The sequence below is a fragment of the Pteropus vampyrus genome, unplaced genomic scaffold, assembly GCF_000151845.1.
Source record: "Pteropus vampyrus isolate Shadow unplaced genomic scaffold, Pvam_2.0 Scaffold82, whole genome shotgun sequence".
Taxonomy (NCBI): Eukaryota; Metazoa; Chordata; class Mammalia; order Chiroptera; family Pteropodidae; genus Pteropus; species Pteropus vampyrus.
In genome coordinates, this window is record NW_011888863.1 from 7723288 (window position 1) to 7748947 (window position 25660).

At 32.2% G+C, this 25660-nt stretch overlaps 1 protein-coding gene across 1 annotated transcript in view; it reads right to left on the reverse strand.

Moving 5' to 3' along the window:
- Window positions 1–25660, reverse strand: part of CPNE8 (copine 8) — a 174822-nt gene that overhangs the window by 29462 nt on the left and 119700 nt on the right. The window contains exons 12-14 of the mRNA XM_011363179.2: window positions 25532–25593; window positions 12091–12137; window positions 5483–5664 (exon numbers count right to left, since the gene is read on the reverse strand). Coding sequence (XP_011361481.1) covers window positions 5483–5664; window positions 12091–12137; window positions 25532–25593 — 291 coding nt within the window. The remainder of the gene's footprint in view (window positions 1–5482; window positions 5665–12090; window positions 12138–25531; window positions 25594–25660) is intronic.

Here is a 25660-nt window from a genome sequence, read left to right on the forward strand (position 1 = left end):
CTCAAAGCTTGTCCAGAGCTGAAAGATCTGCTTCCAAGAAGGTTCACTTATGTGGCTATTGGCAGGAAGCCAACAAAGACTCTCCATAGGGCTGCTTGAGAGTTTTCACAACATAGTAGCTAACTTCCCCAGAATGAACAATCCAAGAGAGCTAGCAAGGAGGAAGTCCCAATTCCTTTGTAAACTAGTCTGATAAATTGCATACTATGGCTTCTATTTTAATCTATTTGCTGGAAAGGAGTAACTAAGCATAGCTCACACTCAAGGAAAGGGGAATTAGGCTCCACCTCTCGAAGGGGAGGGGACATAAATAAAATTTGTAGATATATTTTAAAACACGAAGGACAGTAACTACATTTAGATATAGCAATAATTTTAGTATGAATGTTTTTATCTAGACAATAGTATCTGATACTTTATAACTAAAACTTATTGACTTCTACATATCAAGCTTTATTTGAAAATATTTATATACATTATATAGTTTTTAATAACAACTCTAAAGAAGCGGATACAACACTGACATTATCCCCACTTTAGAGATGAACAAACTAAGGCACTGAGAGCTTAGATACTTTGCCCAAAAGTTACACAAGTGAGAGAGCCAACATTTGAATCCACACAGTCTAAATCCAGAGTCCAATCTCCTCACCAGCACTATGCCACCATGTTATGAAATCCTAAACATTTTGAAAGACTGAGGATCTTCTGAAACTAAGCCACATGTTACCAATCACTTCAATTTTGCCATTTGTGAAGGAATTTATACCCACTTTTTAAATTTTGCTTTTTTCTTCAAACTTTTTACTGATTAACCTCATATAAAAATTTTAAAACATAAAAATAATAAAAAAAACCTCTTTATATTATAAAATTGGTTACATCAGTTGACTGAAATTGAAATGTAAAAGTTTAATATTTAGCACAAAGCTGTTAACGGTTGATTTTGATGTTAATCTGAGCTGACCTATTTAACTTTCCTTTAAGTAAAATTTTACAGTGTTCTTTTCCCTTGATAAGGTATGAAGCTAATTAAAATTAAAACTCATTATTGATTTTGGGCATAAAAAATGTATTATATATCTGCCTCCAGGGAATAATTACAAACCAGGATAACTCTGAGCTACTTTTTGATGGTCTTTTTAACATTAGACTGGCGTTTATATTTCCAAAAAGCTATATATTTCCTCTATTCCCCTGGAATTGAAATTACAAGGTCACCATTGTTCTCACCATTTCATTTTTCTTAGTGGAAAGATAATCATTGGATGTTTTATTCATCATTATGGAATATTTAAAGCACTGATTTCTGTATTAGTTCTAATTCCATAATAAATTGCTCTAAACTTTCCTCATCCAAGGCATATGAGGAAAGGGATGATAAGAATACTTAATCACAAAATTATACATTCTTTTAAATATATGCTTTGCATTACATCAGGATTATTTTAAATAATTTACAACTATCAAAATGAGATTTTCTTCGTATTAACAAAGTTGTAATGAGTTATAAAAAGATTTTTAAGGTCTTTTTAAAAACTCATGTCTTAAAATAATTATGCTGGGAATTGGTTTTTGCTTGTTAAAACAAATTAAATTTAATTTATATGTGGATCCAGCACCAAAAATATAGGACTTTTTGAAAAAAGAGCATTCAATTATGTTCTGTATTAATGAAGATGGCAATGGATGCTCTACTTTATATTTCTCTTTTAATTAACAACCTTTCCCATTTATTAAAATAGTGAACGTCCATTTGTGGAACACAGAGAAATATATAGAACAGAATTCAAAATGAGCGATAATCCCACTGCACAGACGTAAGTGGGGAGGGGTGTCCAGCTTTCACCACTTCCCCTCGGTTTGCCTCCCTCAGGGATTGTAATTGGGAAGTCAGATTCAGTTCTGGCAAGAAGCCTATAGTTACTTATAGCCTATAATACTTTTCAGCAGGGCTATCTCGCTGACAAAATGCTACTGAAGAGAAACCTCAGGAGCTGTTGCTTTACTCTTTGAAATGTTAACCGTTGCTGCCCAGAGATTACTTATTGTGGGGAAAAGCTAAGAGATTTTTTACTCAATAAACAAACATCTAGTGAGCTGCTGTTTTATGCATATAGTGTTAAAGGCCCTTGGTTGTTATACTATTAGCATCTAGCTGAAAGAAAAGGCATACACATAAATATTAAATTGCATAGATCCTTGTAAATGCCAAATAAGTAAAAATCATGTAAGTACTTTTTAGATATTTAGTAGGAGAAATCACTTGGACAGGTGTAGCATTTCACTACTAATCAATGCAGAAGAACTTTTAAGGGTCATTGGCCACGTGCCCCTTAGAAATTCTTCTTCTAAAGTCTTGCACCACTGTATTTTCAGCTATAACACCATAAAGTCATTAAGAATCATCATGAGAGGAGAGCAGTGACAACCTTCTCACAACCAAAAGTGGTAACTGGTGATACTAGCACATTGTTCCTTTTCTTTCCCATTCCCTTTTCTTTTCCGACTGCATTGATTCTTATACACATTTCACGTGAAAAGCTGGAGTTTACCTGAGATCCTTTTGATTCAGCAAAGCTCAATTTCAGCATTTGAGCTAATCCAAAACTCATCAACTAAGGAGTATTTAATTTTTTCAAAGACCTCCTTTGACATCTGAACTTGTTATGATAAATAGATTAATGGTTGTGAATACATATCACAAATTCTTACACAGAAATCAGAGTTTATTAACATTAGGTGGTACGTTAAGTGCAGATTGACAGGAGACTGAAGTTTTTGTATTTGTTATTTTGGGCACTTACAGAATATATGTTGCAGATATTTAGGATGAGGTTAATGCAGAGTACTTTAGCAGAAATCAAGTCAAATACTATCTCATTGAAGACCTATTTAAGCTTTGGCTTACTTTTTCAGGAAAACAAAAGGGCTTTGAAAAAAATTAAAGTGATATAATAACTAAGTAATATTACAGTTGAAGTATCATCATATCATCATCATCATGATTGTTGTTTTCATTATCCATTTGGGAGACTATTTTTCGTAAATTTAAAAGAGTATATGACTATCCTATAAGTATTTGAGTTGGGTTCAAAGAAGAGTTTAAGATGCGGATAAGAGAAAAGGCCTCCATAACAGTAGATATTTGCATATGTTTGGTTATGATGAATGAATGTGGAGGTAGGAAAATAACAGAAAAGGAGAGGATTAAAAGGAGAGAGAAAGGGAAAAAAAATCATACATAAGGGTGAAAAGAAACTTATGGAAGGAAAATTAATAAACCTCATTTAGTTTAACATAATTACTCCTTTTCTTAAGCTTAAAATAGCTCGTGACCTTTTTCCTGAGGCACTTAAGACTTAGGATCACATGAGTGATTTTCATGGTCTTATAAACTTCTGGGAGATTTTAATTCTCTAAGACACAACAAAATCCCAATAGATATTCATTTTTATATGACGTTGGGAATGTGGCATGTAGACTATTTCATGAAAGAAAGAATTAAACCCTCAGGCAACCTTTTCTGAAATTATGTGGGTGATGGAATAGAAAAGCAAGGATAAGTACAGAAATAAAAATATGAAAATACTGTTCGTAAAACATATATTTAAGAAAAATGAAACATCACTTAAAAGTTTCTGGAAATATATAAACACGTGTATATATATGTGTATATATATGTATATATATACACAATGGTGTTAATAAAGCACATTTCTGAGCAGCAGTATCACGAGTACTTCTATAAAATATGATTTAGTAGTGGTTAAGAGCATGGATTCTAAAATAAGACTGATCTGGGTTCAAGTCCTGTCCTTTGGAACCCTGGTTAAACTTCTGTGCCTCTGAGCTGAGTTATATAACCCTAGGGTGCACCTTCTTACTGTATTCATTATGAATGGCACTTGCTAGAGTGGCACAATGTGACAGCCATGATATACCTATCACATAGGAATTTTATTAAGATTAAGTAACAAAATAAGTATAAAGTACTTAAATTGATAGTAATTACTTGTAAATGGTAGCTCTATTTATTTTTGTTTATTTTGCTTGCAGAAATTAAAAATTCCTATAATGATCATGCATTATTTTTATAACAAGAATAAAAACAATAAACAAAGGCCTACAAAAATACTGGGCATGGGAGCCTTTATCTGCTACACTATGTAGGGTAAGGTAGGGAGGCACATCTATTAGGAAAATTTGTCTTTCCCAAAATGATAGCTCACCATCCTAAATTGACTTTCCCATTATTTATCAGAGAGTGCATATGAGAGTAAGGCTGATGGGCCTCTTAGCATTATCAGTGTGGAGTTTATTTTGAAGGTGGACTGACTGCAGCACATTGCTTATCTGCAATCATACGATATGGAAGTAGACTTATGTAAATTAAACATTAACTAGAAAAATATTTTTATTCCTGTTATAGCTACTCCATTATATTGAAATCTTAATTAGTTATAGCTATAAGTATTACTTCACTTTTGGAAAGAATTTATTCTAGCCATGCTAGTCCTTTAAAATGTGAAATGCCATTTTAGAAGATGCTATTTAGATTTATAAATCCAATGTACTTTAGGTAGATTAAGAACAGCCATACATTCTTTGATCCTCCTCCCATCGAGAGGTAAAAGTTGCTTCCCCAACCATGAAACTGGGCTGGCTTTAGTGACTTGCTTGACCAAGAGATGGTGGCAGAAGTAGGTAGCATGCTGGGACTTCCAAAGCAGTGGTATAGAATACTGCAACCTCTGCCCCGGCCTTTTATAATACTCACTCTTGGGAAGACTGCTGTCATGTAAGAAATCTGATTACCATAAGACCACCACACTGTGATGAAGCCCATAATAATCGTGTGGATAGGCTGTCTGTAGAAATAGGAGATGTCCAGACAACCCAGTTATTTCATCTCTCCCAGCTCCGGAATCAAATATAAGCAAAGATACTATCTTAGGGGGCATGCTAGCCCCAGAAGACATAACGTGGAGAAGAGCAAGGGAATCCAACTGACAGCTAGAACCAAGCCCAGATATACGAATCCAGTTGAACAATCCCAGCCATCTCTAGCCATGCAAACCATCCCAAGAGAGGCCCCAGACATCACAAAACATAAAGCATTCCCCATTGTATTCTCCTTGAATTTCTGATCCATAAATCATGAACTTAAAGGAATGGTGTTGGTTTACACCTTTAACTTCCAATGAATTTTGCTATGTAGCAATAGATAACCAGAATAGACCCCTATTTATAAATCAGATGCACTTTAAGTAAATTTATTGCTTATCTATTTAACTATTTTTCCCCATTAACACCACACTCTTAAATCAATCCTAAATCAATCATTCAGCAAAATTAGCTGAGTCTGCAGTCACAAAAGCTTGCTACATGATTAACTAAAGCATAAGTCAATGAAACCATATTAAAAAATCCAACATTTTATTATTTTTTTGAATATCAAATCTTTGTAATGTATTCTTACCAAAGCAAACTCATGAGATATCCTTCCATCTGGAGGCAGTTTTGCGCCAAAACCTAGAGCTGGGAACATTTTATCACTGTCATAATCTTGAACGATTTCTCCCACTGCTTTCAGTGCCATGCCATAGGCGTTCAGTTGGTAAGGGTTCATATAGTGGAGAGAAGTGGGCTGCGCAGGGTTACCTGATGAAAGAAAAATATTTTAAACATGAGTGATCAGGCTAAAGATGTATTTTTTTTGACAACATTTTTTCTTGGTATCTGTTTCAGAATGAAATATTTAAAATTATGTTTTTCTGCCTATATCTATAGCGCTTCAAATAGTTTTTAAAATGGATATTAACACAGAAATATTTGTCACATTAGATCAGACATGTAGAAAGTTTCCTAAAGATATGTCAAAGCATATGCAGATTTTTTTCAGAAATTATTCCCATGCCACAGGCTATTCTTTAGTTTCAGTTCTAGAAGAAGTATTAAATCACATTTGTTAATCTTATTTTATTGCAATCTTTATTTTTTTAAATTATATTGTTAGATAGGCAGGCAGGCAGGAGTGACAGGAGTGAAGGCCCAGCTCTGTAACCATAGAAACCCCCACTGAAGACCTTCCTAAAGGACCTCTCAGAAATAAATCCTAGAGCACAAAGGTCATAAAGCTGCTAGCTAAACCAGCCACAAACACGTGCACGGAAAGTACTACTCCAACCTGCACATAACCTCAGCCTTATTATACCATCATTATAATATCATGCGTATGCCTTAAAGTTCATGAATCTAACTATAACAGACTGAATTCTAGGTAAGCACATGTGCAGTAGTCAGTGTTATGCAGCAGCCAACCTTCAGTCAAGGTAACCTCACATATGAATCATCTAGGACCTCCCATCACAGCCCAAATATAAACAGACCTTCCCACTTCTATACTGGTACAGCTTTCTTCCCTGAAAACCTGCTCCTCCCTTGGAGCCTACTCTATCGTTCATCTTTTATCTTTTCACCTTCCAAATTAGATAGGGCTGCAGCCTTCCTTAGTGTGGCCCGTCTCCTTCTAAAATGTACTTTCAATAAATCTTACTTTTCCTAAATCTTGTTGACCCATAATTCTTCCTGCATTGGCAGAGAAGAACTGCTGGGGTGATGCCGGATTTCACATCACCCCATCGGCAAAAATATGCCTTTAGCTTAAATCCTTATGCCTATAATCAGAGGATCCAACTGATTTAATGGGCTTGAATAATTATGAGGTCATCCTAAAGTTGTAATGCAAATGTTAACCTAAAATGCAAAAGGCCTTTCAAAGTGTGAGGCAACAAGCATTTATTTGAGACCATGAAGAATAGTTCCTTGGGAATCATTATTTCAGGCAGATGCCGAAGGTTAGGAAACACAGGCAAAGGGTATTTATAAAAAAGGGAAGGGGAACAATTACATAAATAGAATGAAGGTATTTCTATAGGTGCAGATAACAACATAGTGATATTAATCCTAAACTATATTTTTAATTTCAGTCCAATAGTCATCAGTCTAGTAGCTAACTGCTTTCTTATCTTTGCGAACAGTTCTTTGGGACACAATGGTGCCATAGGCCCAGTCTAAGGGTTATTTTGCCCTGTTGTTAACATTCCAGAGATTTGAGGCATAAAACATGCAAGGCAGTTCCTTTGGTATGGCAGCTCGGGCTCCATTTAAAAGTGTTTATATTATTGTTTACACAAACAAATTGAATATTTGAGAAATATTCCAATATCACTTAAAAAAAGGAAAACAGTCATTTTCAAATTCAAGCTAATTAGATATCTAGATCTAAAAATTAATTTCTAACTAGACATTAAACTAGGATACAGAAGCCCAAAGCTGAGTCTTGCCAATTGCAGAACAACATCAACAAAATGCCTGCAATAAATCCTACCTACTGGGAGGGCAAAATGAGATTATATGTGTGGAAGTGATTAAAAATAATAAAGTCCCACAGCAATGTAAGGTTTAACTACTACTGTTATTATTGTCTGGGTCATCCACAAGGTTCTGAATTTTCAATATGCTTATAGCTTATACTATGTAGGACGCTGCATTTGAACAGAGACCAATTTGAAAGAGAACGTAATATATATGCTACCACTCAAACACACTGAGATTCACATTGAGTTGCCCTAATTACCAGCACAAAGGCAGCCATTTAGTTTCTTAAGTGAAAATAGAAAGGTAAATGGAATTTGTAATAACACATAAAGTTCAATTCTACATTAAAACATTGCCTGAAGAAGAAAAGCCTCAGGGCATGGTTCTTTCCTAATAAGAAAAAATAATAATAAGCACTTGAGATCCAGAGAGAAACAAAATAAAGGAGAGATCTCCCCTTGGTTAATAATACATACAATTGTAAGCAGAACATTTTTGTTCTAAAAATAATTTATTGAGAAAATGCATTTATATTTCCAAAGGGTTCACAGCATTCAAAGGCTGGTTCAACATAACAAAATTACTAAAAAAGTGTCTTCTGACCAAAATGGCCTTAGTGTTTCCTTCAGCTTAACTAAACTTTGAACAGGTTTCTCTTGATTACAGGCCCCTGAGCTCCCTTTTCGGAGCATTTACTTTAGTAACTTGTAATCGTAAATAATTTCTCTGCCCCTTTAAGATGTAAATTTTTTATAACCCAGGAATGTCTTTTTCAGAGACCTGGAAGCCATCCTTTTGAAATGTCATCATCAAGAAAGATAGCACCCCTATCGCCTAGTCTCTGTGGGAGTGTAGGAGTCTAACCTCAATAAGTATTAATTACTAAACATAGATGGCCTAATCACACAGACCAACCTCTGCTATAAAGTCCCCCAGTACTTTTCTACTGGTTCACTGCAGCACTTAAAATTCCTCCCACCTTTTTTTTTGTTTGTTTTGAAGGAGCTGAGGTTAATTTCTCTCTTCTATCACAATAGCTTTGATCTCTATTGCAATAGTCCTGAATAAAGTCTTCCTTGCCTGTTTAAATTGTCCAGTATAATTTTTTTTGACATTTAGCCACTTGGTTAAAAGCCCACGAGAGCCACAGATAAGCAATGCTATTACTTGACTAAGCGGTTATTTAACACAACTCTCAAATACAAGAGTTGTTATCCAGTGGTTGCAATAAAGCAACTAATTCTATTTCACTAAAAAACAAACAAAAAACAAACAAACAAAAAACTCTGTAATTTAAAGTTAAAATAAAAATACCATTAATACCCCAGCATATCTAATGATCTTAGTCCATCATCATGCATAGCAAGGCAGTCAAATGGTAACTCTATAACAACCTGAGAAACAGCTTTGTGTTTTCCAAAGTGGCTGCACCATTTTACAGTCTCACCAGCAGTATAAAAAGGTTCTAATTTCTCCACATCCTTGACATGGTTGTTATGGTTTTTGGATTATGGCCATCCTAGTGGGTATAAAATAGTATCTCATTACGGTTTTGATTTGCATTTCCTCATCTAAGTATGCCCAGTACCTTTTCATGTGCTTATTGGTCATTTGTATATCTTCTTTAGAGAAATGTACATTCTAGTTTTTAATTGGGTTATTTATCTTTTTATTGATTTACGAGAGTTCTTTATATATTCTAGGTACAAGTCTCCTATGAGATATAATTTGCTAGTATTTTCTTTCTACTCTAGGTTTGTCTTTTCACTTTGTTAAGTGTCCTGTGAAGCATAAAAGGTTTTAATTTTGACAGAGTTCAATTTAATTTTTCCTTTGTTGCTCAGGTTTTTAGTGTCATATCTAACAATCTATTGCCAAAGCCCAGGTCATAAAAAATGTACCCCTATATTTTCTTCTAATAGTTTTATAATTTTAACCCTTATATTAGGTCTTTGATCTATTTTGCATTAAGTTGTATATGATGTGAGGTAAGGTCCAACTTCATTCTGTTGCATGTGGCTATTCAGCTGTCCCAGTACCATTTGTTAAAAATTATTTTCTTTCCCCATTGAATTGTCTTAGTGCCCTTCTCAAAATCGGTTAACCTTAGACACAAGAGTTTATTTCTAAAATCTCAATTCTGTTTCATTTACCTATATATCTATCTTTATGCCTGCACAAACTGTCTTGATTACTGTTGCTTTATACCAAGTTCCAAAAATTTTGAAGTGTCAATCTTCCTACTATGCTCTTCTTTTTTCAAGTTTGCTTTGCCTCTTCTGAGTCTGTTGAAATGCCATATGAATTTTTGGGTAAGTTATCCATTTCTTCAAAAAAAGGCCTTTCAGGTTTTGATAGAGACTGCACTGCATATGTCAATCGCTTTGGGAAATATTGCCATCTTAACAATGTTGAATTTTCCAATCAATGAACATGGCATGTTTTTCTACTGATTTAAGTCTTTAATCTTTCAATAATTGTTTTTAGAATATAAGTTTTGTACTCACACTGTTAAATTTATTCCTAAGTATTGTATTCATTTTGAGACTATTGTAAATGAAATTATTTTCTTAGTTTCATTTTCAGATCATTCATTGGAAGTGTACAGAAACTGAATCAATTTTATATATTGATCTTCTATGCTTCAATCTTGCTGAACTCATGTATTAGTTCTCATAGATTTTGAGTGGATTACTTAGAATTTTCTATATACAAGATTATGTCATCTGCAAATAAAAATAGTTTTACATCTTCCTTTCTAATCTGGGTATCTTTTATTTTTTTTTCTTGCCTAATTGCCCTGAATAAAATATCCAGTACAATGTCGAATCAAAGTGGCAAGAATAGACATTCTTGTCCTATTCTTTATCTTAAAGGGAGAAGCATCTAGCTTGTCAACCTTAAGTATAATGTTAACTATGGGTTTTTCATATTTTCCCTTCATTAGTAAGTCAGTTTCTATACCTAGGTTGCTGCTAAGTGTTTTTTATCACAAAAGTATGAAAAGCTTTGTCATATGCTTTTTCTACATCAATTGAGATGATTATGTAGTTTTTACATTTTCTTCTATTGATATAGTTGTGACATTATTTGTTTTTTGAATATTAAGCCGACCCTGCCTTCCTGAGATAAATTTTACTTGGTCAGGGTGTATAATTCTCTACATGTTGCTGGATTCAGTTTGCTAGTATTTTGTTAAACTTTCTTATATTCATAAACTTTTATATTGATTTTTAGTTTTTCTTTTCTTGTGATGTTTTTGTCTGGTTTCAACATCAAAGTAATACTGACCTCATAGACTGAGTTGGGCAGTGTTCCCTCCTCTTCTATTTTTTGGAAGAGTTTGTAAAGAATTGGTATTAATTCTTCTTTAAATATTTGGTAGACTTCACCAGTGAAGCCATCTGGACCTAGGTCCAGATAAACTTTGTAGGACGGTTTTCTTTTTTATTATTAATAATTCAATCTCTTGTTATAGATCTATTCAGATTGTCCATTTCTTTGTAAGTCAGTTTCAGTGGTTTGTGTCTTTCTATTGAGTAGATGCTTACTTTTCTAGTTGTGTTAATGTTCATTAGTAAACAAAAACCAGCATTTTGGACTTTATGTGTTATTTCTACATTCTATATTTTACTGAATAAAACACATGAGTAAAAATCAATAACTTGATTTCAATTATTTTAATAACGTTGGAAAATAATCTTAATATGCAATCAAATGTGAACTGAATTAGAGTTGGGTCTTCTCATCTCTATTTCTAACTCTAGTACTAGCAAGCCAAGATGTATTTTTCAAGAAAAAACAGTTCTAGGTCTGAGTTTCCTCATATGCATAAGAGAACAGTTCAAGTAAGTGATCTCTAATGTGCTTTCTTAACTAAAAATTCTATTATTTTGTGAAATGTCAGTGAATGTGAGAGATGTGTGAGGGAAAGTGAATGTAATGTGAAAACCATAGCACAATAAGCAATTTGAAAAACACCCTAGGTAAAATGAAAACTAATGGCAACCTCTGACAAAAGTTAAATATGAGATTTATGTTCTTATAATATATAATAACTGACTTCAAATGATTGTCCTATTTGAAATAGTTATTTCAAAATAAAATTAAAAATTTACTATATTTTCTGTCTTAAAATGTTTGATATACAAATTATGAATATCTATACATGGAGTATTATGTGACACTCCTTTCGAATTAATTAAATGTACCTATAAATGTATTAACATGAGTAATTCTTAAAAATACATAATTGAATAAAAATGAAGCAAGTTGCATAAGTTACATGTACTTGAATTACATTTATATAAATTAATACACACAAAAGTACTATAAAAATGAGGATTATAATTAGAGACATTTCAGAATTGTAGTTATATATGGAGAAGAAGAGGAAGAAAAAATTGGGCAAGCACACATATGGGGTTAACTAGATCCCAAATTTTCTTTTATAAAATATGTGAAACAAAAATAACAATATTTCAATATTTAATAAATTTAAATGAGACTATTAGGCACTTTTATTTCTTGTAGCTTTTTGTATACCTGAACTAATTCATAATATTAAAAAGAAAAAAATTACCTGAATTTTATATGAAACTTCAAAAGTAAGAAAATGTAGGAAAAAAATATCTAAACCTCATGAAAAATATTTATTTTTCACTTACTTGCTGATAATTTTTATTAGGGGACAGTCATAATACTCACCATTTGATGCTGTAAAATCAATAGCCACTGTGAAATTGATTTGCGTTCTAGAATATAAATAAGAATGATTAATAATTAAATAACCTCCCGAAAAGGAGTTTGATTTCCATTTGTGTTATCATATGTTTTACCATAACTAATTTTCTTAAATGTTATTACTGGCAACTGTGTTACAGTACACACTGGATAGCACCAGATAGGCAGTTTTACAAGATAAAAACTTGGCAAAATATCTTTACAATCATACACTGTTTCAGAAATAAAAATAGCTTCAATTTGAGAACACAATAGCTAATAAAGGAGCTCATAATGAGAAGTCAAACTGCAAATAATTATTTGCCAGTCTCCAATGTCACCATTTATTGTTAGTTTCAAAACTATTCTATAGTCAATGTGAAATTATCATGCCCTTAAAAGTGTGGCATTGATAAAATCATTTCTAAAAATATCATTTCTTAAACTAATTCTTTCCAACAATCCTGAAAACACAGGATTCTTTTCTGCTTTCTTTAAAAATGAAGTATTTCAGATACTGATCTATCCTTCGATACTCATATCATTCCTCTGTGTGTGTGTGTGTGTGTGTGTGTGTGTGTGTGTATCTATAGGTATAAAGATTTATATAATAAAATTGGTTCTATATACTTTAAATTTTCAGCACATGGTAGTTACCCGAAATAATTCCTAACATGATTTCACTAGCTTATTTTTTTTAACTTTTTTTTCCTGACAGAAACCAAACAGGTGGCATTTATAAGATAAAAAAAATAATAATTCTTTAGGATATACCTCTGATCCTTTCTATATGTAATTCAGCTTCCTTTTCACCAAAGAAGGCATAAAAACACAAATAAGTGACAATGATATGATTGCTAGGCCAAAAAGCAATCACATCTAATTTAAATAATAATTTTAATTTAAAAGCAAATCATATGAAATCATGAATATTTAAAATATTTTTAGTAACAAATTACTTTTGACAAACTGCAGAATTAATTTAGTTCTTCAAGTTTGGAACTGTTGTATTCAGGTATCGAAAGAAACACACATTTTTTTTCCTGAGGAATGAATCTTATGCTTTACATTTAATAAAAACTAATATAGATTCTCTTTATAGCTATATAGTAATTTTTTTTCTCAAAATAGAAATTAGGTTTATAGGCTAAGAATATAGGTTAATTTGGTTTATAACCAGTACGAACAAAATTGAGTTAAAAATCTTTAGAAAAGGAATATAGGGAGAATTTGGGAGAACATTTTGAGATAACAAATCCCTTCGAGGAACTGAAAAAAATAGTCACCATCAGTACATTGCTTTGTCATTCTGCTGGTAGGGAGAGAAGGGATTGTAATGCAAGGTAGTATGGTGTATTAGAAAGGGTACAGCTTTCGAGTCTGAAAGAACTGGGTTTGAATTCCAACAACCTAGTTGCTGACATTAGCCAAGTTTCAAAACTCTCAGAGGGCAGGTGTCTGGCACACAATAATAAAAGACTGAAAAAAAAAAAAACTACACAAAATCAATCAAACAATCTATCTACCTATCTATCTCTCTAGTTATATGCATACATGTAATAATACATATTATATACATATACATTATATATTATGTATATATGTGTTTTTACATAGCATATATTTATTAACCACATAATTTTTTAAATACAATTATTCTCCTTTAACTGACAAAGAAATCTGCGCTCACAAAATTTAATAACTTTCCACATGAGTAATAAATTCCAGTAATAAATTGAAATTTTAATTTACATCTAACCTCAAAGACCATAAACTCTATACTATTCATAAACTTTATACTATTCTATTTTGACAATTAAATATTTATAAACTGCCTGGCTGTATTAAGAGCACAATAAAAGGTAGTAATTAAGTTGCAAACCTAAAAATTATACTACAAAGATATCCTTAATGATAAAGATGCCAGGACATAATCTCATACTTGAGCAAATTTGTCCTTCTATTAAATGTCATCAAATATAAAATCACAACGTTATCAGCACAAATGCTTCTTTATGTTATTTTATTCAAATGATACCTCCTTAGGAATAAAAAATAACTCTGAGCTTCAAGAACACATGTTTTAGCACATGATAAAAGTCAATTTAGGAGTTGAGTCTTTGGTTCAATCTCCTTTAGACTGTAGGAACAGATATCCTGTTTTGATTCACCAATTTTATAGCAGTGAATGCACAATGTTTTCCACATATTAGAATGCATGTCTGGTGGTTGATTGACTACAAGACTTAATTAGTTCTTTGCCTCAATCTGCATGTCAGGAAGAATTTTACTCCTTTACTGATTTGATTCAGTAATATTCAATTTAGAAGGAAAATATGATGGGTCATTACATAAAACATTTCACAGATGTGATGGTCCCTTATCCTATTATCACATCATTTGATGTTTTTCATTTAAAAAACTACAATTCGACAATTATTTATTGAGCATCTTTTGATTGCCAAGTGCTATGTTAAAGTGATAAAGAGAAAACAGGAGCAAATCAAACACTATCTTTGAACTCATACAGCTTACAAATTCCAGCTTTCTAGTATTTATTAAAAACAATGACAGCAGTACAGCAGTTTATCATTGAATTTATACACAATAGCATAACCTAAAACTCAATTGTTCATTTACTGTTGTTCATTCCCATGATTTCTAAGAGTTTTCATTCATATTATAATGTATACTTACTATACCAAGTGTCATACCTTAAGTATTTTGAAAATATTAATTAATAAAAATTTTAATGAAAGTTGCTAGCACACTATGACTCTAGACTATAAGGCAGATTTCTTGAAAACTCTGATAAATGGTTCATGTTATAAAAGTAAATCAAATAAAACGCCTTCATCAGTAATCCTGTTACCCATTTCTATTCTTTAATATTGCTTCAAGCCTAATGTTGAAGAAAAACTCAGTCAGGTGTCAAAGTAAAAATTCTGAATTCACACAAAATGACTCCTGACAGAATATTCATAAAACTATCACATCAGTCCTCAAAATATTCTGCTAAGGAATCATTACTTTAACTGTCATTTTACGTTTCACTATATTCTATATTTATGTTATATTGTATTCTAGTGTATAAAAAAGGCACATCTGCCAAATTTCATGAGTTAGTAGTAACACCTCATGAGACTTCCCAATGCATATGTCCTCGTATTGCTAGAATATATACTTGGAAACTGTCAGCGTTTTACTCTGCCACCTTTCCAAAAGCTATGAATAAATCAGATAAATCAGATGTCAAGATAGAAGACTTAACTAGCATAGCAAAGATCCATAGAAAACAAGTATATATATGCGTGTGTGTGTGTGTATGTATACACACACACACACACACACATATGCATATCAAAGAAAACTACATGTACGTATGCACACACACACATACACACACAGAGTAATATCTCAGATAACTTTTCTGCAGCTGTCATTATGAATTAATTATTGAGAACTAAAACCTGTAATGGGATGAGCAGAAAGATTGCTTTACTTTCTTCTCAATTTCAAATTCTGTTCAGTTGTACAAACTGAATATTATCAATATGAAAAATAAACTTTTCCCATCTTTCTTAAAATTAATCTTGACAAATGCAGATTCAGATCCACACTGTTGGAATCTAGAACCTATAAATGCAGCTAAGATGTCCATATGCTCTTAGTAGTCCTCTCATTCTCGCCATGCTGGTACCAAGACTATGCTTCTGCCTTGATTTACTGATATGCACTCTAGTTCACGCTTTGGTTCTAAACTCTGTCCTGTACCCTGGTTCACTTGTCTCTGGCACTATCATCTAGCCTAATCCTTCATAACCCTATCATACCGTGGGCTAAATCTTGAATCCTTTTCTGTGTTCTTTTCCCTTCTTTCTTAAAAGGAGTTCCACCACCTAAATGACAACACAGAGAGCAGCCTGATCCCCAGTTTTGCTGTATCTTCAAGACTCTTGCTTTCCTATGCCCATAAACTACTCAAAGGATTCATTGCCTTTGATGACTAAAATCTGCTAAAATGAGGTCAGGCTTTGAGATATATAAAAGCAAATTCAAATATAAATACTTTCACCTACCAGCAGTGTGATCTTGGAAAAGCTATTTAACCTCTCTACACCTCATTTGTAATAAATTAAAGATAATAAAACCATCCTTGGATTGTTGTGAGAACAAAAAAAAGCGTCTGTTTTTTAGTAGACACTCAATAAGGAGTTGTTATGATTATTACCACCATTATTGATGCTAGTTTTGCAGGACTTGGAGCTTAGCATATTTCTTTGAAAAATGGACTGTGCATGCAGTGCTTATTAAATTTCTGGATCCACCAGAGTTTCAGGTATTTCTCAGAACCTGGTCCTCCCATATAAAATTTCCTTTCCTTCATACCAGCTGCTAAGGTCTCAACTTGCCCAACCCCAAAGTGAACCACAAAAGACCTAACATTTTAGAGAGGTGTTATCTGGGTACTTTCTCAAACAAAATCCCTCTGCATTAAGTAATTATAAGCTTTTATCCCTGCCTTATTTTCTTTTCTATCCCTCCAGACATTCTGGATTTCTGAGGGATGAGTGAAATGTCAAAAGTAAGAATAAAAAGATACTAGAGACAAGTAATGTAATCCTTCAACTATTTATGCTGATATTCTTGGCCCTTATTAAATCTACTTTTCACAACTTAACAAACTTTTGTGCCTTCTCCAGACTTTGAAGATTGATTTCAGTTTTTTAAAACACAGTAAGAAGTGTTCCAAAGTACAACTTCACGAGGTCTTAGAGTTCAGAAACTCAAGGAAAGTATGCAGGATGGCCAACTTTTTTCAAACCACTAGTTTAGAAAATATAAGTGATATAATCAAAACAAAAAAAAAATCAACCTCAAACCAAAAATATAAGCACTATCCAACAGAACCTCTCTGAAAAAAAATCATTTGAAAAATAACATCAGCTGACAATGAAATCTCAATCTTAAAAGAGATAACTGGACATCTTTAAACTTTTTAAGCATGTACGTTTTACATGTACAGAAATTAGAATCAAACATTAAGCAAAACAATGTTTATGAGTCTTAATACTTATAAAAATTTCTTTTCTACGTTTTAGTTTAGATGAGTTTAGTTTATATATTATAATATGTTCTATGTGAATTTATTTATAGAAGGCAGAATGGCTTTATTTTTATTAGATTTATCCCCATTCAGCACTGAAGGGTTTAGCTCCATTGATTTGATGAAAGCAAAACACTTGGATGCCACAATAAGAAGCATTATAAAAAATCCTAGACATGCCTATTTAGTTTTCAAATAAGAAACTGGATTAGGAAAAAAAAAACAAAACAAAACTGATAGTGTTGCATGTTCTGGCAACATATGCTCCGTGAGGCAACAGATCCAATATAATGCCACCAATTTTATAAAACTAAGGCAAACATTTAACAGCATCATTGCACTTGCTTCATGTACTTTTAAGGAAAAGAATTCTTATGGTGTTTGTTGATTACAGGACTTATTGATAAATAAGCAGTATCAAGAAGCCCACTTTAGCCTTTAAAATACGCAGTATCGAGAAGCCCACTTTAGCCTTTAAAACTAGCTTATTGTAGGTAGGTAGCTCTTTCCCCACCCAAGCTTATTTTTCTTCTTTTAAGAGGGACATAAAGTTTTATCTATAATTTCAGACAATTTTCGGATTCGGGGTCAAGAGTTTGAGTCAAGATTGAATGGAATGGAAGGAATGTCCTGGCATTCTTGCAAAGAGAATTGAATTACAAGAAATGACTTTTACTGACTTTGTAAATTTGAATACATCTTTTTCTTTCCATGTCTCTGAGAACTAGACCAATTACTGCCTATATGATTATGATGATCAAACAACTTCAAATTATTCAGAAAAATGACTGGTAGCATTTACTGAGAGTTAACTATATGCCATGTAATCCATATAGCCTCTCTATGAGATAGGCATTCTTATTTTTATTCCTGTTTCATAGAAATGGAAACAGGTTATGCTAACAAGAGGCAGATTTGGATTCAAACTAGGCGATTAATGCTAGAACCCAACTTCTTGGCCACTACTATGCACTGCCTCAATTATCAGCAAACACATCTTTGCATTCGACTTTTCTTTTTTTTGGTGAGTGAGTGACTTTAAAAAAATTTTTTAAAAATTTTTTATGGCGACATTGGCTAACAAAATCCAATAAATTTCAGCTGTACACTTTAACAGTAAGGCATATATATGTTTACACTGTGTGTTCACCTCTCATAGTTATATTTCTTTCTGTCACCAGATATTTGACCCCCTTAACCCCTTCTACTCCCCCAACCCACCCTCTGGTAACCACTAGTCTATTGACCATGTCTATGAGTCTCTGTTTGTTTGTCCTGTTCATTTGTGCAATCGACTTTTTGCCAAACATTTACCTCTTATTTCGCTTCTTTCTCAGAACTCACCCACTTAGCATCTCCACTATTACCCTCTCATATGCTCCCCTTTCTTTTAAATGTGAAGAAAACAAGCAGTTCATGCTTCTCTTCTTGATCTCGCCTTTCCTCCAAGTCACTACAAACCTAGGTATAGACTTAAGTTGATAATTTCTGGTAGAGGCAACACAAAAGCACTTTTTCTTATCTCAGAAAGCCTGGTCCATGTTTTGTTTGGTAATTGTGGTATGAGGTGTGGAAAGAGGATAGTCACAAGATGATAAACTCAGAGAGACACGCAAGGGGGTTTTGTAATCCAGTTCACTGTCACACTCTTTGTTTAAAAGCTTTATTGGTTTATAAGGTTTCATTACATTAAGAGATTTGGGGGAAAGGTAGAAAGTCCAGCTTAAAATAGCTTTTTAAATTAATCTATATTTATCCATTGGCTACTCTGTGATCAGCTCTGGAAAAATATTTAAAGATTGCGAATCTCTTTGAGAAGACAAATCATACAAATGGATAATTAAAATGACACCCAGGGAAACTAGAGACCACTGGATAAAAATGGTAGGGACTTATGTAGCTCATTGGGACCAGATGGATGACAGTTTGGGCTTTCTTCAGAGGAAGAAAATGACGGTCTGCAGACCTGCAAGTTTCTAATACTTTCAATTTTCTGATAAAAGCACAGACTAGGGTTTAATGTTGACATGGAATTCTGGAAGCTTAGAGAGACTCAATGTGGACCAGAATTTGTGATCGGTTTTCCTCCTTCATTTGCCAGTCAAAGAGATGTGGGAAACTTTATAGATACTTGTTCGTGGTCATGTTTATTAGTGGTGAAGTTTCATGAAGACTTAAGACACATAGAGGCAGACAAAACCAAACTGAAATTTATTGATTCTGCGCTTAGTGTGAGGTGTTGGGAATATGGAAATATGTATTCTACAAATCTGTAGAGGTCGATAAATCCATTTCTCCAATAATAATAATTTTATAATAATGATGATGCAATTCTATAATAGTAGATTAGATTTCAGGACAGTCTATGATTTTAAATAAATCAAACATTGTTCTTATTAATGGTAACTAGGATAGTCAATGCCATAGATTGATTACTGAATAAACATCTTTAGTTGCCAATTATATCAGACTTTTAATATTTAAAATTATTTCTTAATAAGTAAATAGAAATTTAAAAAACACTGGGACAAATGTACAGAGTATGATTAAAAATAATGACCTGAAAGTCAACAATCCAGAATAGGAAATCAGTTTTTGTTATACTACAGTAAAATCTCCTTGGTAGATATTCTTCTATTTAGAAAATAAAACTTCTTACCACTTCAAGCCCTAAAATGTATCTTCTACTCCAGGAAAAGCATGGTACTGATTAAACAAGAAAAGTTCTAAAAATCAGATTTTTATATCACAGATATTTGCATAAAAAGTGGATCTTGGCTGATTAAAAATACATCTGTTTCATCTGCCTCATCTACTCACTGTATACCTGACTCTATAAACCCACAGACTGTAGTTAAACACTGTTTTAGGAATTGAGACAGTGAATGAAAGTAAAAAGCTAATAATACAGGTTCACAATCAAAGTTATATTTTCATGTAAAGATCTACTTCAATAACAACTAAAGTAATGGAAGCCTAGAATATCCAGTACTAAAAATTAGGCCTAGAAAAAAGTTCTTTTGAATGGGAAGATATTAAAGGACTAGGAAAACAGTTTTGTTTACTCTTTAAATGTGTTCATTCTAAACTGTACATAATTTCTACTTGGATTCATGTAAAAACAAATACTATTTTTATAACTTTCTCTTATATTATTTTTTTATGAGGTGAAACAAGAAGAGAGATGAAATTTTAAAGAGTTTAATGACAATTTTAGTCCTACACATTCCACATAGTCACCTATTTTGCCCCCTTTCTTTATTCTCATGCTCCCACAAATACAGTGTAAAGGAAATGGTTTATAAAATTAATGTAGAGAACAAAATGAGTACAGGAAAATGTCAACTAATTTTATTTCAAATGGCCCAGAGTTATCCAGAGTACCAATTTAATTGTTACTCATATTTCATATGATGACTTTTCACCTTTTTTGAAGACCTCTAGCTTTAGTTGTCAATTAAGATTCAGCATAAGCAAAACTCAACAATAGTTTCTCCTAGACTAGAAGGAGTATGATGAGTACGTCCCTGAACTGATACCACCAAAATTAGCAACAATGATGCTAATCCAAGTTAACCACAAAACAATTCACAAATATCAGTAACAAATGCTGACATCTTGATATTTTAAGTTAAAATTGAATAGTTACTATGATTTATTATAAAAACAAAACTGAATTCAATACTTTGTACTAATAGCTTCTGCAATATCATGTTTATTTCCAAATATTTGGAAATATGGTAGAGCATCTCTTCAAAAAAGCTAACCTTCATAATTCCACAAATCTTCAAATATGCTAATATAACTTCCAAAATACTACTTTGGATTGCTTGATGAATTGCAATCCAAAGTGTTATTTTATTTTATTTTTCTTCTTCAGTGTAATCGCAAGGCAAAAGGCAAGGCTAGATGGCTAAATTAAGAAGAGTCTCTTTAGATGTGTGTTGAAGAAGAGTAGTATCAAAGATCAAGATGTGACTATTAGGGAAGTTTAAATGAAGTGTTGACAGCACTAAAGGATGTAGCTGCTAGTTAGCTACTTTTCTGTCTTCTGTCCTCAGTTAAAAATATTCAATCTTTTTCGGTGGGACTTGGGGAAGAAGAAGCTGAAGAAAAGCAAAAAAATAAAATAAAATGGAATTCTGAACTCTGTGTTTCCAAAGACACAGCTAAACATCAGTTTTTATAAAGGACATCACAATTAATAAATAGAGGTTTCACAGATAAAAACTGGTGAGTATTTACGTATTAAATTAGCAAAAATGGAAAATGAGTGGCACGATTCAGTAAAAAATACTGATAAACTTTCATATGCAAATGTCAGAAATGTTAATTATTATTACCCTTTCAGCAACACAATTTAGAAATATCAAACAAATTGTAAAACATACATACCATTTCATTCAATAACACTACTTCTAGGAAGTGACCCTGTGGACTGTACACATGCTTAATGAAGCTCACAAAAAGGTATGCCCCACAGTTTTACATCACAGCCTTGTTTATAATAGGAAAATAAAGTGCAACTAAAGTGTGTATCACAATCACAGGAAATTTTTAAACTAAATTCTGTGTATCCATTCAATTAAAAACTATTAAAATAAGGTAGATATATAAGTACTGATATGTAAATATATGTACACAATATATTTAATGAATAAAATATACATTATAGAATATTGTGCAAAGTGTAATCCCCCTGTTATAAAAAAATAATGTGTGTTTGAGAATAAACAAATTTATAATGTTGGTTCCCTTTAGAGAGTATGATAACATAGGATCTAGCTTCATCCTAAGTTATTTTCATTTTAACTAACTTTTCTTTTTATCATTTTACATTTTGTTTATAATGTGAAACACAAATTTGATACTTATGTTTAGAATTTGAGAAACAATATTTCTTTTCTCAAAGCCTGAAAATAGAACACTAATTTAAAAAAAAAAGTATTCTGTAGTTTTTGAAAAAAGTATTATAAAGAACACTAAATATTACTGAAGTGTTTAAAGGTTTTCATAATTTTTTTAGTTGCAAGAGACTAAGAATTCTGACTAATTTTGTTCATGAGAGTCAATACCCATTATAGAAACTACACATAATTAATTGTCAATTACAATTAGTTCTAATCTGAAATGAGTACAGCTCATTATATTCTATTTTACTATTATTCAGAAATTTTGTGTAATTGTTTGTTTTTAATATGATTTTCCATAACTGCAGTGCATTTATCCACTTAGAGGTTGAGATTTCTTATTAAGCAAGGACAGAAAGCCCAAAAGGCTTACAATGTCTAACACAAGTGAAAGAAAAGCAACAGAAAAATCTATGAAGAAACATAATTTACTGAAGTACGGAATAGATGTTTGTAGATACATTTCTACATTGGTTTTCATACTGGTGTTCTGCATTTTAAGTTGCTATAATTTGTTATTTTCACACTAATAGAGATTTTTAAAAAGGAAAGGAATATACAATTCTACTCTTCATTTCTTATAATTAAGAATCCATTGGGTATTCTATGAAGTAAATATTTCGATCAATCTCCATAACTCAAAGTTAAATAAAGTTTAAATCTTTATAAATACCTAATAATAAAATTCTTAGATATTCTGCATGCCAAGGCAGCACTTTCCCTTGTTATGTAAATTAAACTGTATTTTTGACTGGCAGCAATTAGTTGGAAAATATCAGTTATAAAAAGACTAAAAGTTAACTGTATAATGAGTAAATTGAATTATTTTTGAAAAAAGAGAAAATTATCGTTGTGAATGTTATTTATGAGAGAAAGAAGGAGAAGAAATGGATGAGCAGAAGGGGAAAGAAACCAGTGGAGAGATAGGTAGAATTAATTCCTACGAAGCACTTAGTTCAGGGCCTGACACATGATAAGTGATCAGCAGATGTTAGCTATTATTATATGCAAATTACAATGTATAGCAAGTTGATAGGTTAGAGTAAGTCTTCCGTAAGAATAGAAACAATAACTTCAGAGTGGAAGAAAATATATATCATTAAGGCCATGAAAGAGTTGGAAAATCTAGTTGCATATCATCATTTTACAGGTGAACTGTAGAACTACAGACACTCCTGTGAACTATAGGAAACTGAAAATTCAATATATGAAATTATTCGCCTGACATTATATAGCATGAAATGTGTCATGATAAGCCAGATCTCCTCACAATATCATTAATAAAAAACAGAATTAAAATTTTTTGCTCAACTGTTGCAATAAGACCTTAAGAACAGACATATAATACTGTAATTATTTTGCTTGTCGATTGGTATTTCATTACGTAAAGGAACAATATATTAATAACCTTATATCATAAATACTACAAATAATAGGTAAATATGTACTTATACTTTAAAAAAGATATATACATTTATTACATACATCTTTATAAAAATGTATTATATGTAAATAATATTTTAATGTCCTTTTTAGATATTTATACAATAAAAATTAATATAAGTCCAGTTAGATTAATTATGTAGTGAAATTCAAACTCTATTTCCCTATTTGTAAATAAAAAATGGGGTCTTATAAAAGTCGCAGGAAGTCAGGATTGGAGCAAAGTGTACCTCATAGGTTGAGGCTCCATTTGTACAGATTTCTGACAGAAAAAGGTCACTAGCATTTCTTCCAGCACAGGCTGTACTATAAGTAGGAAATGTGTAAGCCAAACAAACGAATAAACAACAAGAATCGAAGGTTGTAAGTAGCAAAGTTGTCAATGTGATATAGCCAAGGCTGCCCTTGCTCCAGGTACTGTAGAAACCCATTTGCTCTTATTAGTATCCTCAAAAGAGAATGTGAACAATCAATAGAAGTACCTATTGGTAACAGATTCTGAATATGTTATTTACTGATGATAGACAAATCAAAATGTTAATAGATTTGCACTGCTGACAAAATATATTGGATATTTCTTTCACACATACATTTCACATGCTTACAAAGCAAAACAAAAACAAAAGAAATTTTTAACGTTTTAAAATTTTAAATAATTATTTCAACAGGGAAATTATAGTCAAACATAGCAAACACTTTTTTACGTTTATAAAGGGTATGCTAAGGAATATCCATTATCTTACCGACTTTACCAACTATTTTATCTATAGCTACTAAGAAGTTTATTTATACAAGAATCTATTTTTTTTATGACAAATTCAACTTTCTATATTAAGGAAAGTGGGCAAACACTTTTTCTACTTAATATGTTTTCCTTTAATTTTATCGAAACAACCACCATAGTTTCTGGGTCTGTGTAGACAGCCAGGTAGCAGGTTGCCGGATGTCCATATATAGCAAAGATTCTCCACTTAGGCAAGTATGGTTTTTGTTTTGTCTCCTCAACTAAGAACAAAAAGGGGCAAGCTCTCTGTATTTTGGGGGAAACTCTTTGTTCCTTTGGCCCCCTCATTCTCTCATCCTTTTCTTCTGCCTCATGACATTCGATCAGTGAATCAGTATTGAAAAAAAAAGTTTCCCGAATCATAGTTAGGAAGAGATTTACATGAGTTTCATCGCCGGTTGCTATTTTTTGTCATGAAGTTACAAAACATTCAAATTTGCTTCTCACCATTTATATATATTGTAAATACAGGATAACAGAAAATAAATGAGAAAATGTGTATGTTTTAGACTGTATGGTAATGAATGATTGCAATCGCTAAGCTTGCTTGGCTAGGTAAAAAATAGGAGCTAGGTTAAAAATAGGAAAAAACTGGGAAAATCTCCTTATTTACCAGGGTATAAGAATCCATAATATATTACCTAGAGTGGCTCTGCCTGGACCCTGGAAAATTTTAAGAATGGTTACAACAATCGATTTTTTTTCTAACATGTATTCTTGCCTGGAAACTTAGTGAGCAACTAAATGACTATTCACCATCTATTTCTGCATTATGATTTCAAGACAAGATACATCATTTAATATTCTGGAGCTAGAATAAACATTTACAACAAGCCCTCAAGCTCTTCTTTTATCTTAAAAATAATAAAAAGAGCATCTAAAAAGTCCCATGTGTTAGGCACATGAAACATTCTATGAAAGCATACACAATAGCTTTATCTATAACTATTACTAACACAATAAAGTTTTTCTCTTGCTCAAAGAAAAGCTACAACTTTTGCCAAAAGTAATAGCTCTTGATATTTAAGTTTATTTTCACAGGTCTGAAACAAAAGTGAAATTGGTCTGCCATCAAAATATAATAAAGGTGATCATTTTAGTTGCCTATTACCTACTAGCAGCACTGGCTACACACATTCAAAGAAATGCTTAAGCAATAAAACAATTTCAGAGATGACTTACCCTCCTTTAATATAGTCAAGGAATGAAACTTCTGTTTCTACCAAGAAAGAAAGTAATGTTACCTGAAACAACAAACAAAAAGAAAAATGAGACAGAATTACCTGCAAGTACCAATTGCAACCCTAAATG